At 34.0% G+C, this 18762-nt stretch overlaps 1 protein-coding gene across 4 annotated transcripts in view; it reads right to left on the bottom strand.

Moving 5' to 3' along the window:
• Positions 1-18762, bottom strand: part of LOC121390225 (vesicle-associated membrane protein 3-like) — a 44769-nt gene that overhangs the window by 18436 nt on the left and 7571 nt on the right. For 2 of the 4 annotated variants that reach the window (XM_041521994.1, XM_041521993.1), the window contains exons 2-6: positions 13506-13535; positions 8822-8866; positions 4605-4683; positions 1765-1843; positions 125-204 (exon numbers count right to left, since the gene is read on the bottom strand). In XM_041521994.1, the coding sequence (XP_041377928.1) occupies positions 125-204; positions 1765-1843; positions 4605-4683; positions 8822-8866; positions 13506-13535 (313 nt within the window). The remainder of the gene's footprint in view (positions 1-124; positions 205-1764; positions 1844-4604; positions 4684-8821; positions 8867-13505; positions 13536-18762) is intronic. The other 2 variants (XM_041521995.1, XM_041521996.1) reach the window with 2 other exon arrangements.

The raw sequence follows: 18762 nt of genomic DNA, 5'->3' as shown, positions 1-18762 counted from the left end.
GAGCAGGACAGCCCACCCCATAATATACCATGCTTATTCTTAGTTACTTAATGTCTCAGCAAAACTATCATGAATTTGTGTTCAGGCCTCAAGTGAAGATTATTATAACATTGCCATTACAAACCTTGCAGTTCTTCCACCAATATTTCCTCTTCAGTTTTCCAGCACTTGCTTCGAACTGTGAAGCACCCGCTTGTAATGCATCTGAAAGAGCAGAACACAGTATTAAAATAATACAGCAAGGCTCATTGAGTCACTAAGACAACCATATAGCCAGTTGTTGCCAGTTTAAATTCAAAATCTGGTCTCTAGCATTAAACACTCTTTAAAATATGCACATAATGTAAAGTTAAAGTTTGTTTTGTTTAATGACACCACTAGAGCACATTAATATATTAATCATCAGCTATTGGATGTCAAACATTAACTTTGGTTAATTCTGACATGTCTTCAGAGGAAATCCAGTACACTTTTCTGTTAGCAGCTGGGGATCTCTTACATGCACTTTCACACAGATATAACAGCATATACTACAGACTTTGAAACCTGTTGGGGGGCACCAGTTTGGACAGGAAAAAACCTAATCAGATCATGGGTTTTCTGAGGTGAATCAATCCTACAACTCAAGTACCGCATAGGAGTGCTCTACCGTCTGAGCTAGATCCCATTCCAACATTTATTTTTTAAAATATTTGCCAACATTTCTCTACTAAACCCCACGTTCAAATGAAACAGTTTAACTTAAGACTGATCACAACCTGAAGGAACACTAATGTAAACAAAACCAGTTTAGTTTTGAAAACAGTTATCTCCCTTGATTCACAGAATATCAATCAACTGTTGCAAATTTTAATCTGAAATCTGGCCTCCAGCATTAATCAATGTTCAAAACATGGACGTATTAAATATATCAATGCCAACACTTCCGGACAACTGAAAATAGGTCAATTAAAGGACTATGGCTGTTTACTTTTTTATTTGTCTGTGAGAAATACTTGGGAATTTTTAGTGGAAAAACTAGTTTTCAGCACATTTTGTGTTTGACAATAATGGCAGAAGGTTGATGAATTGATAGCCAACTATGACATCTAAGTTCACAATAAATCTGACTGATTTAACAATGAAATTGGGATATGAATCATATTTGTTCGAAAACAAATTGTGGTCAGCAAAACACAGTGACTTGGAATAATGATAACCAATACCGGAAATCTGGGGCCTAATTCATTAAAGTCTCGCAACTTTGCGATCTCGTAGTGTAATGCTAAAAGACATCCAAAGAGGATGCTTTGTTGTCTTGCAGAGCCTAAGAGATCTTTGTAAATAAGGCCCTTGGCCACATAAATAAGTCAGATTAACTGCTCTAAAATATCATTAAAATTAGAAAAACACACAAACATATTATTTACCCGTACATATGAACATTACTTCAATTATTTATAAATTTCAAATTACAAATATATGAGTAAAAGTTATAAAGTACCCACTTAATATGGGTTTTTTTGTTTGTTGAAAATTAATCCAGAAACAAATCTAAAAGTTAAAATATTGCACACATTAGCCTATCATGATTCGTATCTTGTAAAAAAATTAAAAACAAAATTTAATGGCTTGACTAATAAACGGTTCAAACATACAAGCAAGTAAAAAAAAGAAGTTGTTAAAAGCGTAACTAGTGTATCTAGTAGTGTTCAAAGGTTTGTAGAATTTAATTTTGGAACATGTCATTCTTTTTCACAGAAAGTTTTATTCTTAGACACTTACCAGCTCTGTCGTCCAGTTCTGTAATTTTCTGATCCCTTTCCAATACTTTGTCTACATTTACTCGCATAATATCAACCACCTGGAAAAATAACATATTTTAAGGGTAAAGAGACTATTCAGACTGAGAGAAGGTTTTAAGAGTGAAAACTGATCGCGTTGCAATATACAATACCTTTTATTTGAAACACTATGTGACTGCCCGCCTAGAACCATTTCAGGAGAGTGATTTTCAGCTTGTCTTGACTTTGACCAAGTACAACATGTACATGTATCCATGCGGTCAGTGTGGGATCGATCCCCATCGATGGGCTCATATATCAAAGGCTGTGGTATGTACTACCCTGTCTGTGGGATGGTGTATATAAAAGATCCCTTGCTGCTAATCGAAAAAGAGTAGCCCATGAAGTGGCGACAGTGGGTTTCCTCTCTCAATATCTGTGTGGTCCTTAACCATATGTCTGATGCCATATAACCGTAAATAAAATGTGTTGAGTGCATCGTTAAATAAGACTGTAAACACACACACACATCAGAAGTTATACAAGAATTCCAAACACTGTGACTAGAAACAGGACTTATTAAAACAGTGGGTAGTCAAAATACTGAATTGCAACATTAATGATTTTGGGGTACCGGGTACATATTTTATCTTCCCAGGATATCAACTGCATTGCCTCAACTAAAAAAAAACCTGGCTTAATAGGTGATGATAGTACATTTAAATTGGCATTTACAATGGTATTTCAATTACCTGCAACAATATGGTCCAATATGAAGGAAGGAAATGTTTTATTTAATGACACACTCAACACATTTTATTTACGGTTATATGGTGTCAGACATATGGTCAAGGACTACACAGATATTGAGAGAGGAAACCTGCTGTCACCACTTCATGGGTTACTCTTTTCGATTAGCAGCAAGGGATCTTTTATATGCACCTTCCCATAGACAGGATAGCACATACCACGGCCTTTGAGGTACCAGTCGTGGTGCACTGGCTGGAGCGAGAAATAGCGCAATGGGAAAATTTGTAACACCAATTATGTCCCTTACACGATGACATTGCTGACCAATCACAGCATCGGTAACATGTGACAATCTTGAAAGCAATATCAAAAATTAACCGCCGAAACATTTTTTTAAACATATCGTGACAAACACGACACGTTTCCACGGACGCTGACGCTGCCATCTTTGTTTACAATAATAAGAGAATCTATAAGGAGCGTTGCGATTCGTTGCAATCAGATCTCATCGCATCCAATGAAATTTAAGCATTTTGTGGCATGATTTCTTGACGACATGTATCAAGGCTGAATACGAGGAACGAATATTAGCCTTGATTTATGAAGATGGTCTGATGTATGCTAATCAAGACTTTTTTGCTGACAAACATTTTGCAAAACATAAAAGTTGTGTCAACTGTTATTATTCAACTGCTTCTGATATTTTGTGACATTCTTTATCTCATGTGCAAGTTAAACAACAAAAGGACTGTACACTTGTACACTAACAAAAATTCAATTTGTTGCCATATATATTACTATATAATCCTAGCATAACACTACTGCTTTGTACAGCCATGAAGACTAATTAAAAGTACTTGTCTGAGCAGCACCTGTAATTATATTTATATGCCAATTCATTTATTCCCTTTTTTCACCAGCCACAGTGGCGCCGTGGTTAGGCCATCTATCTACAGGCTGGTAGGTACTGGGTTCAGATCCCAGTTGAGGCATGGGATTTTTAATCCAGATACCCTGAGTGAGTGCTCTGCAAGGCTCAATGGGTAGGTGTAAACCACTTGCACCGACCAGTGATCCGTAACTGGTTCAACAAAGGCCATGGTTTGTGCTATCCTGCCTGTGGGAAGCACAAATAAAAGATCCCTTGCTGCTAATCGGAAAGAGTAGCCCATGTAGTGGCGACAGCAGGTTTCCTCTTAAAATCTGTGTGGTCTGTAACCATATGTCTGACACCATATAACCGTAAATAAAATGTGTTGAGTGCGTCGTTAAATAAAACTTTTTTTCTTTTTTTTCCCCCCCATGTGACAGGATATGCAATACTGTGGTCTTATTTGCGGGATCAAAACATATTGAAAATGACCACTAAAATGACCACTGAATTGAACTTTACAGGTCGTAATCCACAATACTAGAAGGGTTTCCAAGTATAAATACCAATACATGTTTGGTCAATCTTGTAGCATAAAGTTTGTTTTGTTTAATGACACCACTAGAGCACACCGATTTATTAATTATTGGCTATTAGTTGTCAAACATTTGGAAATTTTGTCAGTCTTAGAGATGAAACCTGCTACATTTTTCCATTAGTAGCAAGGGATCTTTAATATGCACCATCGCACAGACAGGATAGCACATACCACAACCGTTGACATACCAGTTGTGGTGCACTGGCTGGAATGAGAAATAGCCCAATGGGCTCATTGATGGGGATCAATCCAAACCGACCACTCATTAAAAGAAAGAAAGACATTTAACGACACATTCAACACATTTTATTTACGGTTATATGGCGTCAGACATATGGTTAAGGATCACAAAGGTATTGAGAAAGGAAACCCACTGTTGCCACTTTACGGGCTACTCTTTTCGATTAGCAGCAAGGGATCTTTTATATGCACCATCCCACAGACAGGGTTGTACATATCACAGCCTTTGATATACCAGTTGTGGTACACTGGCTGGAATGAGAAATAGCCCAATGGGCCCATCGATGGGGATCAATCCAAACCGACCACGCATCAAGCGGGCTCTTTACCACTGGGCTACGTCCCACCCCACTTGCTGCGAAAATAAAAGGAGTTAACTTACCTCATCAACCTGTGCCTGAGTCTGCTGCAGTCTCTTGTTTGACTCCGGTCGGGGTGGACCCCCTGGCCCTCCAGCTGACCTGAACAAAACAGTAATAAGTGTAAATCAAAGGAGCTGGATAAACCTTTTTTCGTTTCTTAAATCTTCAAACACCTTTTTTCGTTACCACAATTTGTTATGGATACTTACATGTACATTACCCTGTTTCTTTATGCATATATGTATATAATGTGCATATGGGCCATTTTCACAACAAGGGAAAAATAGCGTTAAAGAACTTTTAAAAATATAAAATGTTCTTTTTCATGTCTTTATTAGTGAAATCTAAAGCAGACACAAATACTAAAACATGCATGTATTTTGTGTTTTATAAACAGCATTTACAAGCAATCATTCCTGGCTACGCCACCTGTTAGAAAACTAGAATGACAAAGTCAAAATAGCTTGCATGTTATGTAACAGAATATGAAAACATAAACATGTACATGTATGTCAAGCCATTCAAAGTGTTGGATAGGTTCTGTTGACTTGTTGTGTGTTCACACAGAAAGGCAGGGGTTGAAATACAATGTAGTTCAAATATACAGGTTCAGGGGCCACAATAATGAATATGTGTGCAGCTAGTCTGGTGTAGTCTTATACAATGTCAGGTCTCGAAAAATTGCAACAGCGATAGTTTCGTTTGCGTATTTAGTTTGCGTATGTATAGTTTTGTATAACCTATTTTTAATTCAAGCATTGCATTAATGACATCATTTATATGATCATGACGGGTCATGTAAAAACAAAATGGGTTACCTGAATTTGTTTCTGCGTTAACCCATAAATGGTTTACGCAAATTTTCTATTTCTAGAGGTCTGGACGTAACTGCATCAATCAACAAGGCCACAAAGTTCAATGAAAACACAGGTGAAATATACATACATGTACAAGTACACTGTTCCTATTCAAATCGGTTATTATTTAGTGAATAAAAAATGTCATGCATGTATGTACTTTGTCAGTCAAAGACAAAAACAAAAAAGATAAAATATAAAATAATTAAATACCCATCCTACCTGAATCCTGTAAGCAGCTTTTACAGTTTAAAAACATACACATGTACAAATGTAGTTCACCGGTACACATACAAAGAAATGTAAAACTCTTTTCAACAAGTATAATTAAATCATATATGCAAGGTGGTTAATGAAAATATACAAAATATGGCTTTTCCTAAAAAAAACTAAACAAGTAATCCATCTAGACAATCATTGAAAAATTGACATCTACACACCTGTACATTGGTTCATGTAATGGATAAATACAATAATAAATAGAAATTGAAAACCAGTTTGTACATCCAGTGGTTAAGGTAATAATTAAGTGTTCTTGTCACACAGGCCATAATACTGTATGTAAATATCTGGACAACTGACTAAAAAAACAAATGAAAACATTTCTATATAAAATGTCACAAAACAGAAGAGATAAAATACACCAGTATATTACATTATTCAGACTATGAAAGCATATAATTGTACGGTTTTGTTTAACATTGTTTGTTTTTCAACCTCTTGAGAGAAAAAAACCTTGCAGCTTTCTGTTATATTACATGTGTACCTTCAGTAAGTGACCAAAAGTGATGACAATGTGTGTAAATATCTCAAAATTATTTTAAAAACTTAATCTGACATACATGTACTTCCTTGGATTTTCTGACCTTCTCTTGATGGGCACTGGTACCTGTATATACTGGTATACTAATGGCCAGAGTATTGTTTTCTGGAGATTTAAGTAAACCTGATATTGTGTTTAACTTCTTAAAAATGTATTTTAACTTTAAAAATAATGTGCATTTTCTACAATGGATGATTGGTGCAGACTCGTGGGACTCTCTATAGTTTGAATCCATGAGCAAGGAGAATAAAAAACAAGAAAAAAGTTTGTTTTGTTTAATGACACAAACGAGCAAACACTGATTTATTAATGGCATAATCAGCTATTGGATGTCAAACATTTGGTAATTTTGACATAGTCTTAGAGAGGAAACCAGCAACATTTTTTCCATTAGTAGCAAGGGACCTTTTAAATATGCACTATCCCACAGGATAGCACATACCACAGCCTTTGATATATACCAGTTGTGGTGCAGTGACTGGAACAAGAAATAGCTCAATGGGCCCAGAGATGGGGATCAATCCCCGACCACGCATCAAGTGAATGCTTCACCACCGAGCTATGTCCCGCCCCGAGCAAGGAGAATAAGTCATTTTACTGTGTATTTAAAATTTCAAACATACAAGTACATGCAGGAGCAACTAAAAAAAATGTATGTAATAAATATATGCCTATAAAGTCCTTCCTAGAGGGAATACATGTATATATATTTTTTTTTTTACACTATGGAATATACTACAAGTTATTTATTTTGGAGCCAATTGTTTTCTAAATTGTACACAAAAGTAGTTGGGTTTGTTTTTGTTTTTTTGTTTTTTTCATAACACTTTAACTTTTCTTCTTATGTCAAATGAAACTGAAATTATTTACAAAAAAAAAACATTTTTGCAGGAGGATGCGGATTATATAGATGAAAAGTTAATTTCCAAAACATAATGTAGCATATATCACACAAATTATATATATATATATACCAATGTCATTCCCTCTCTATTTCACATGACTTAAATCTTCCAATGAGTTACTATGCTTTCTGGTCCAGACATCTTTTCTTTTGCTCTCGTTTTATCCAGTCTATTGAAATGGGGAAAATGCCATTGGTGAGAGGTGAGGTTAAGTTAAAAAGAAAATCAAGAAATTGGCACATCGCAAATTGAAAACGAACTCTTCATATACTGATGAAAATAAATATTAAGATGATCACCTAGAAGATGACACCTACAGATATATGGTAACAGCAAAATAATCACTGCATTTAAAAGTTAACTGTTACCGACATTCAATCGATGTTACATCTTTGTGACTTGACATTATGTACAATTCATTCATGAACAATATATATTCATGAGCAACTTTACTGTACAGTAAATGATAAATGAAACAAAAAGAATAAAATAAAATTAATATAAATACCAATCCAGGTACAAAATAGTCAAGCTAACATTTATAAATGGCAGGCATGTCATGTTTCTACAAAAAAATAAAAACTTGTGCCATTAAAATGAATCTACTAAAAAATAAAAACTATAAAAAGCATAGGTATATAAATAATGTATTAATTAAAAAAGGAAACTACACAGTACATGTGTAACAGTACTCTACAACATACAGACTGCAAAACAATAATGTAAAATCAAAGCACACCTGTACAATATAAATTTGTAATCAAGAATTCTAATAACAACAAAGGTTATCAAAGGTCAGAACATACAGTAGTCTAAATTGCATAGGATTACATTTCTTTGTTTAAACCAAATGCCAATACGACCTCCAGATAAAGAACTTAAAGTTTAGTTTGTTTAAATAACGGCACAACTAGATCATTTATTTCTTAATCATTGGCTATTGGATGTCAAACATTTTATAATTATGTCAGGGATCTTTTATATGCGCTTTCTCATACATAAAGGCCTTTGTCATATACTAGTCATGAAGCACTGGTCTGGATTGTTTAAACCGATGAGACAACTCATTAGATATACTTATGTAGGGAAGCATTTGTAGTAGACTTTGATAATGTATACAAAGATGTGTGCTACATGCAAGTGTTTAAACTTCATTTGAATATACATGTAGGTACCAACAGTTGTAACAATGTAAGTACATGCAGGTACAGTGGTTAGAAGTAGATTCACATGTGCCAGTAGTGAACATCTGAATCACATGGTGGCAGCTTGCTAGGTTTCTAGATATATATACTGGCAGTAACACTGCACATGAAGGTGCACAGTCAACTGAAAGAACATGTGAGATTCCCATTTCAGCCTTTGCTCTAAAGAATATCAATGTAAAAATAATATCAAATTGGCATCCTATCCGGAAAATTGGGCATGTGATGTACTTCGCCATGGTGCAGGCAGAACAGCATTCTCAAACTTTTCATTGGATGCATGGTTCAACATTCATAATCATACACATCATTTGATACCCAATAGCCAAATCAATGTATTTGTACTGGGGTGTTACTGAACATTCATATGCATTCCCTATCCTGCATTGACCTTTGATAACCTTTGACATACATCCTGGCAAACAGTGACGTGCAAGGGCTACTTACGGGGGACCTCCTGGTACTCCAGGTTGTGGGTTTTGGGGGCCAGACCTAGGATAATAGCAAAAGGATCACAAAATATTACAAATTCCATTCACATAGGTTACAGGTACTTTTCAGTATGTAAACACTAATCTTCACTGGCCTGTAATTGTTTTAATTAATGCCATGTTTACAAAACTTGTACTTAATCTACTGATACATGTATGATGTACATTCACAACTGCATAAACATGCCAGTGTCAATATAATCACAATCGCAAGCACACATACACACACAGAGTGATATACATACGTCTTCAGACTTTTAATTTAATTTACACATTCTCAAGGTACACATAGAGCTCTTGAAAAATGAAAAATGGAATATATATATTTAATACATCAGGGTTGAAAATTAGCAGTTGCCCGGTCACCCGTGGCGACCTTTATTGGTTAAGTGTGACTATGAATTTTTGGGTCTGGCGAGTATGGTACCAGTTAAAAAAAGAAACGCACTGAAACTAAATCGAATGTGACAAAACACACCGTGTCTGTGCTGGTGCGAGCTACAAATCTGGCAGCAGGAAGACAGAACATGCTCTATATTTTGTCAGCGCCATATGGTTATGGGCCGGGATACTGGGTTATAGACAACAAAGTACATTGTATATTTTGGTAAAATGTTGGTTTTTAACAGTTATTTTTCTTTCAATATTTATTTTATTAGTAGCATACTACTGTAGCATTTACAATATCCAAATTAAATGTACATGTGTGCATAAACACACACACGCATGCATTATTACATTTTACTGAGGCAGAAGATATTAATTTCAGGCTATTGTACATTTGTGTCAAAAGGGAACCGATGAATTGGCATGTAATTTCATACTGAATGAAGATAAAATTCATATAAAAATATTAATGTAATTTATTAAGTTTTAAACACATACCATCTGAAATATATATTTTTTTTAAATTGGGAGTGAGTGGAGGGGCAGTTCAGTGTAAATTAAAAATATATGTTTTACAAATTACAACTGCATAGGTTAAATCTTCTTTTCTGATACAGGTTTTAAGGTTATTGATGGAACATCCAAGGTAATGTGAACGACAAAACCATAATACATGATCAGGGTAGTATATCTGCACAATACATACAATTGGAGTCGAATGGGCGTTTGGCAAAATAGTGGATGATTTCATGAATTTTTATCTAGTGCCTGGTCTATAGGACAGCCATTTCTGAGGAAATCGTTTACTGCGGATTTCATCCCACTTGCGTCGTCACCACAAAGAATACTACCACTCTCAGACTAGTTTACTAAAGCATGTGCAGTTCCACGTTTTGTCTCTTGCTCTTGGTACTGCATTATCTTTTACTTAAGAGATAATGCAGCTCAAGCTGCACACCTCGACTGTTCTAGCATTTTGTCTTCACCCCTATAATGAGTCTGTATTAAAAATGAGATTTAATCTGTATATTTAATGGTAATTTGTAAAGAAACATTTTTATTTATACTGGATTTCTTTTCTGGTTTTTTAAATGTTATTTCAGTTGGTATGGGTTTAAAACTCAATACCATGTTTTTATATACATTTTAACTTTATTCAATATGAAGTTACATGCCAATTCAATGGTTTCCTTTTGACACAAACCGACTATAAACGGTGAGCACAAAGTATACATTCAACTAAGCACATTCTAGTTCTAATTTTGGCTGTGCAGTTAAATTGCAATGTGATCATTAATTGGAGGGTGAGCTGAATTTGAGCAGGACCAGTAAGATTTTTCTTAAACTGGCCCTGCTGGCGACCATGGTTTTCATGTTAATTTTCAACCCTGACCATGTTGATCAGTCTTGCAAGGCTTAAGTTGTTGTTTGCCTATCACTAACTGCAAATTAAGGTTGAATTAAACAAATATATTTCAAATAATGTCATCAAATCGCCAAAATGCAATAGCTACATGTCATGTACAAGTCAAAAACCTTGTATCATTTGTGATCTACGATCATTTTGACTGACTCAGTATCTGGTCTGAGCATTTTACAAAATCTGCCAAACTGCTAATAACTGTAGAGATCCAACTAATTCAACTCTGAGCTTGTCAACAACAGAAAAAAAAAAACCAAAACTCAACAACTGACAAATTTCCATACACGTTTTATGTATGCAGTTAGTGATATAGCAATATGAGGTCCATGAAACGATGCATTGATTTAGGTAGATGTATCACAATTTATCCGGCAACCACTGTTTGTTGTGTCCAATAACACGTAACATGTGGTGACTGCTTAAAGCAAAGTGATAAAGGGCTATTACTTGTCACGTGGCCCGTCTCAATCGATTCATTCATCAAAAGCTTTTGACTACATTGTAGATATATTCAATTGCATATTCTTTACATTATTTATTTCAATCGAAAATAAAGGTAACGAAAAAGTAATTCACTTCTAACAGCTTCAGCAGAAAAATTATGTTTCAACCATGGTGGAAATAATGCTATAATAATTTTTTCTTAAACAAAATACTGCAAATTAAACCAGTACATTTTTCAAATGTTACTTCCAAGACTTATATTTTTAACTTTTAAAAGCTGAAGCAAATTAAGTTTTTGATATAAAAGAGCCCATGACAGAGTGCCATTTTCCTCCAAGTGCACTGCTGCATAAACATGCTTAAAAAAGAATCGGGAAAATTAAGACTTACACTGTAAACAAAGAAGCATACATGTAGATTGATACAGTGGTGCGAAATAAGGTATTTTAACCCATATCCAGCAGTATAATCTCATACCCGTAACCAGCTAACTCGGGTCTTGGAGGCCCATACAATGCAATTGTATTTTTCATATGTATGTAATGTTATTTGTGCATAGACCATGCTGTGAAATGCTCAACATTCCTGTAAAAATCTACATTTATATTTATTATAATAACGTCATAATCTTACAGTTACACAAACAAAAATAAAGATATTGGCCAAATCAACTAAACTGATAGTGGTGTTATAATTATTAATAACTTAACAGATGTACAATGCATAACATTCTGAGAATGATTATAAATTGATTTTCTACAAATAAACAAAGTGCTCGTCAGACCTCAGTAAATTCAAATTTATATAACCTGACATGGCTATTTATGCCAAAACAATTGCATAAACAATTTTCAAAAACTCAACATTTTGTAAATTTTATACGAACAGTAAATTAGCTACATAAAATAACCATTTGAGACATTTGTGAATGCATGCAGTAAGATCGTATCATACTAAAATGATTTTCCTGGAGAAATAATTCAGAAGGGATATGTGAAAATATGTTTTTGTAAAATATATAAATTTTAAAGTACACAATAAGGGAAATGTCTTAATACAGCAGATATACAGGTTTAAAACATCATGCTACTGTAATCCATTACACCCATAAAAATATCCACACACCAGTGACTGCCATTTGTAAAATCTTCAGGAGCTAAAAACGCCCCCCTGAATTTTCTTTTGTGTGTCATTGCTCTCCTCAGAAATTAGCACACCTTAATTGTTATCATGTAAATGTCACCAAACTGATAATATTCAACAATAAAATTAAAATATCTGTTCATGTTTCACTGTCATTTATAATTATACTAACCATCCGTACTTTTCATTTTAGTCCTATTAACATGTTTACCACTAATAATTATTAAACAAATATTCATTTAATCACTGTCATTTTGAAGTTTTAACTGCTCATTAATAATTAATTACCAACCATTCTCACTGATTAACTTTACAACTATCACTATATAACCACCACTGTCAAACAGTTAATTATTAATCACTTTTCTTTTAAGTTTTCACTGACATTAGGCATACATGAAAGTGTATACGACAAATTCGGCAAATGCTAATTTCCACCCCGATAACAGTGTTAACACGCAAACATTTTGAAAGTAAAACTTTAAAAACCGACAATTAAATACACAAGTATAACAGGGAGTTACTAATAAGTAAACAAGTAAATAAACAGCAATATCCTTTTATTTTGACATTGGTTACAATTAATTTGCGAGATTGCTACAAAAGCAACACACATCACCTGCCAGTTCTGCAAATTTGTGATAATTTGTAACACCATGCCTGATTACAAATAGAAATAGGCTGAAGTGTTCCGAATGATCGGAATATTCCGATAGACAGTATGACTTCTGCTTACATACATCCAATGAGAACAGTTGATACATGTTATATTAAGGAAGACACCACTGTTTTCTTTTTCTGAACAAAAGCTTTTGGTTTCAGTTTTAATTTCTCAAAAATTATTTAATTTAACAGTATAAAATTTTTACCTTGCAAATTTGTTATCACGCCCACACCTATATAGAGTAAGTCAAATGGCAGTCACTGCACACACTACATGTACACACACGTATACATCCAGCTACTATGCACATGTAATCAGCGACTCCATTTTGTTTGCAATTAGATCATCAACAGACAGATACAGGTAAAGGTAGTACACCAAAAAGGCTATCTAAACAGAGATGATAGTTTGTCAGTAAAGACAAATTTTTTTAAATACCACAATTCAAATTTTAAACAAACATGTACATATTCCCAAATTCCAAAGATGTTTGTGCCAATTTTTAAACATGCAGATAAGCTAGCTTCCAAATTCCAATAATGTCCAAATGGAAAAAAAATAAAGTATTAACAAAAATACCTGATAACAACCTTAGGAATGTCTTCAGACCTTTGAAATAAATATTTTTAATATATAAAAAAATAAACTAAAATAATAACAAAAAACAGTACTTTTAAGTCTTTAAATGTACCTGTTAATGTACAAACATGTAAGTAAGATGCTGTATGCATACAATGATACATGTATGTTAATCTATTTCCATGCATAGAATAAATAGAATTTTAAAGCTTCAAAATACATACAATGTCATGCACTTTGCTTTACCAATAATGAATTTAAGATACCAGTAGTAGTACAATATTCTCTTTTTTAGGGTTTACATCTCTGGTGCAAAACATTCACATTCTTGATTGGAACAAGAATTCCACAAACTAAATGTCTTGCTAACCTGTCCATAAAATGTTTCAATGCACAGTGATGAACATCCATACATATTACATTGTAGATGCAACTATAAACCAAGTTTCATGACCCAGGAGTTTGTGAGAAACTGATCTAAATGTGAAACTAATGATAAATTTTAATGCAAAAGGGGTCGCCACCATAGGAAAATTAATAGCTATACTCGCTTTTTTTTAGGTGAAACAAAGAAATTGGTAACACAATAAATAAATACATAATTAGGTACTTTCCACAAATAGTTTTAATATACATGCTATTGCGCTGTCAATCATAATGTGACAATAAGAAGGGTGTGTGCATTCAACAGAGCCGAGTATAGGTCTGCTAAGTACTCGTGACAGTGAGATACATATATACATGTAGTACAGATACTGAGCATCAGCTAATTCCCTTTTTCAGGATCACTCCGATTGCATGAAATAATGCTCTATCCACCTGTACATGTGTTTGTTATTTAGGCTTTAAACTCAGGGTTTCTGCCAGAGGGCAAAATGGGTATGGCATCATACCCAAATGTTTTTGCAGATTTTATTTTTTTAAGTTAACCTTTTGACAAAATTAATGACTCTTTATCATTACTGTATGATTTTCTTAACCCTAACCCTAAACCCTGAAGCTACATGCAAAAACATTAATAGCAATGTGGCAAATTTGATCAGAAAATATGTAGCTAAATTCAAGTTACATTTAGCTAAACAGAATTATTTTTTTAAATATCTATATACATACAAATAACACGGTTTTTGAATTATGTTTATGGAGAATTGGTAAAGAAAAACATGTATATTCACTAAATTCAATTTTAAATACAAATACATGTAGCATTTGGCAAACGACAACTTAAACCCTGCTATTAATAATCAAGTGTAAAACTGAAAGTTGATCTTTTAGTGCAAACCATTGTAATTATTTTTGACGATTTACAAAATTCCTGATTCTCAGCACTTGGTTACTTCAAAGGTAAAAGTATATACACTTATTTGTATGTAAAAGAAACAGACAACAATTTAAACATTTAACATGGAGTTATTTTTTAGATAACAACACTAGTCTGCCTTGCACAGAACCAAAAATCAAGAGTGAAGAAATTCAATGTAGCCATAACAACTCATCCCAAAATAGATTCTGTAATACATGTAAGATGCCAAGATGGTCCACTCAGCCCTGATCAATGCTGGTGGAGTATTGATCACGACCAACTTCATTCACAGATCTTGAACCACTGCAGTGACTGTCTGATTCCAGGTCGTACCCTGTAGCTTCACTCGCCTTGCAAATTACAATACTATTTTTGTTTAATTTTATCAGCTATAGCATACTATATGTACAACATATGTCACTGCCAATGTTCTCATCACCCCATTGTTCACTAGCAGTGCATTTGTTAATCTGAACATCAAGTAACAAATTTTTTTTAAAGTTAAAAATTTGTTTTGACGACACCACTAGAGTATATTGATTTATTAATCATCGGCTATTGGATGTCAAATATTTGGTAATTCTGACTCGTAGTTATCAGAAGAAATCTGCTACATTTTCCCATTAGTAGCAAGGGATCTTTCATATGCATCATCCCACAGACAAGATAACATATACCACGACCTTTGATATACCAGCTGTGGGGCATTGGCTAGAATGAGAAATAGTCCAATGGGCCTCTGATGGCGATCGATCCCAGACTAACTGTGCATCAAGCAAGCGCTTTACCACTGGGCTACGTCTCACATCTACAACTTTTTTGTCATCAATAACTGTTTAATATAAGAAGCTTGAGTGTACTCTATCCCTATTCTGTCGATACAACAAAATGTAATAAAATAACTGAACTTTATTTAAACCATACTAATCCAGGACTCACACTGGAAATAATTTTGGTTTAGCCAATTTTCACATATGATACAAGTACACATATGTAGTGTTTCCTTGAAAATCATTCAAATTGACTAATGAAAAGAAAATTTAATTCGCTAAATACTAAATTCTGTAGCACTTAGTATAAAAATTAGTAATAGGCTAATCTGGCAGTGGACTGGCTGAGCCCTGCAATCAGATTAGTGGTGGTAAAAAGGATATGAAAAGAAATAATATGTAACTGATTTTGTATTTAAAACTGCTATGGTGTATTCTAGTAGGCAATATTATCACCCCAAAACTGAATGTATGTAGTTACGGTTATTGTGTTTTACAGCAACCTCACAAATGCAACAGCAATAATAACAGAAAATTGGGTGGTGCGTCTTCACTGGAGTTTAGTTTATGAGAACAAGGCTGAGTGTTCTTAGTCTTAGTGTTATAAACTATCAGTTTCAAAGTTTCAGATGACTACAAACCCGCCTTGGTGGCACAGTGGTTAAGCCATTGGACTACAGGCTGGTAGGTACAGGGTTCGCAGCCCGATACCGTCACCAACCCAGAGTGAGTTCTTAATGGCTCAATGGGTAGGTGTAAGGCCACTACACCATCTTCTCTCTCACTAACCACTAACAAACTAACCGACTGTCCTGAACAGACAGCCCATATAGCTGAGGTGTGTGCCCAGGACAGCGTGCTTGAACCTTAATTGGATATAAGCACAAAAATAAGTTGAAATGAATGAAATGATGACTAAAACACTAAAAGATCATTCAGTAATGTGTCCAAAAATATACATAGTTTCTTAAATCAAACTTTAGTTTATTATTTTGGCATTCACCAATTAAAACATTAAACTTATATTTTCCGATTACTACTAATACTAATACCAGAAGAAGAAACAACCAGACACCCCTACCCGAAATATAGAGTGAATATTTAGTTTTTTAATTTAATTTTTTTTAATAATAAAAATTTAAATAACAAACGGAAACTGTGTATTATACATGCTAAGCAATAATTCTTTTGCTCAAAACTAACACCTTCATATCTAGACTCAATAACAATTATTTAAACAATAGAATACATGAACATTTCTTCCTTCACAATGCAGTGGCAATTCACCACCCCACATGATAGTACAACATAAATGATACACTCTGAAATATTCAATTAATGTATTATTGTATTTTGTACCGTATAAAAGTTTTGATAATAGATATACGCCGACGGAGTAACTATTTATATGTATAATATATAGAGAGCTAACTTTAAGCACTTCCCCATTATCGCTTGGTGAAAATAAAAATGAGCTTAAAATATATGCATCAATTGCTATCCGACTTTTGAGTCTCTAAATACATGTACCATCCTGGGAAGATGAGTTGGCCAGTAGTGAAAAACAAAACAAAAAAACATTGACGGAAACCTGTCGGCCATTACAGGCTCTACAAATGTGATATGAAGTCACAGCATGTTCTATAGGTAACTAATCAATAAAATAATTCTTCAACAGAAGTAACAGTCTATAAATAATGACATCTGTGAAATTTTCATGTGTGATGCCCAATGAAATATTATTAATCTTCTAATACACCCTTTAAAAAAAGAGAATTATTATTCAAAAATAGTGTTATTAAAAAACCCAATTAATTACTTTAAGAAAGAGGCCCATGGGGCATGAATCACTCACCTGGCATTAAACTAACTACATGCATATCTCTTAAAAGTGAACCATAGTAATACTAATTTATGACCATTATTTTGACGTTAACTAGAGCTGGGCGGTATTAAAATTTAAGGTTCGGTATCAGTATTTTGGGGGTGATTTACCTTGGTATCGGTACAGTATTCAGTATTGATAAAATACTAATATCCAGCCATATTTTCGGCTTTAAATGCATGCCCGAGTCTCACCCGCTAATTTCATCTAAATAAAATTAAATTCCATACACAAGGTCCTAATCTCTCTCTTTCAGCTATTTTGTGTTAGTCAGATATATTATTAGTGCTTTACTAAATGGCAGGGAACATTTTTCAATACCGAAATTTCTGTATTTTGAGATTTACTCCGTACGGTAAATCGGTATTGACATGATACTGATACCAAACAGTATATGTGGTATACCACCTAGCTCTACCGTTAACATAGCAAATGAACAAATTCAATGTATGAATGTGACCCGAAACAATAAATAATCTAATTTTATCAACACTTGTGAATTCTAGTTTCACCCGTGACATAATTAGGGAATAAATGAAGATGTAAACTGGTCATTTGTACCTGCTTTGGTTGAAAACAAGTTGAAAATCTCTCAACCAATCAGAGGCTATGATAGCCATATTAAATTTCAAGTCAGGGCCATGACTAAATCGTTTGTATCATTGATTCAAGTTTGGTTGAAATCTGCACATTGAAACATGACAAGCATATTAAATTTTGAGTTGACTCAAAATAATAACACTTGCAGGGACATGAGAGGATCTGATTAAACTTGAGAAGAAGTCGAAAATATCTCAGACAATCAGACATGGGTGGCCATCTTGGAATTTGAATCAGCCCAAGAAGTAAAAAATGTCTTGATCAGTGTGGCCATATTGAATTTCAAAGTGGCCCGAAAAATAACAACACTGGGTGTACGTATGTTTGGTTACAACCTGCCTGTTGGAACTTAAGAAGTCGAAAATGTCTTGGCCAATCAGAGGCCAGGAAGACCATCTTGAATTTCTAATCAACCCGAAAAATAACAACCACTTTGTCAGAGCTATGAGAGGATCAATTGGAACAAATTTGATTGAAACCTGCCTGGTGGAAATTCAGAAGTAGAAAATTTCTTACTCATCAGAATTTGTCTCCCACAGCAATTTTAACAGGAATAAAGACAAAATGACACAGATTTGTTTGTTGATAAGACATTTTTAACAGGAATAAAGGCAAAATGACACAGATTTGTTTGTTGATAAGACATTTTTATTATATGCAATTCAACAAAATTATTCCATGTTAATGTTCCCATGTGTG

Source organism: Gigantopelta aegis, chromosome 15 (assembly GCF_016097555.1).
Source record: "Gigantopelta aegis isolate Gae_Host chromosome 15, Gae_host_genome, whole genome shotgun sequence".
Lineage (NCBI taxonomy): Eukaryota > Metazoa > Mollusca > Gastropoda > Neomphalida > Peltospiridae > Gigantopelta > Gigantopelta aegis.
Note: the sequence above shows the minus strand (reverse complement) of the source record. Positions and strands in the feature narration are given on the sequence as shown.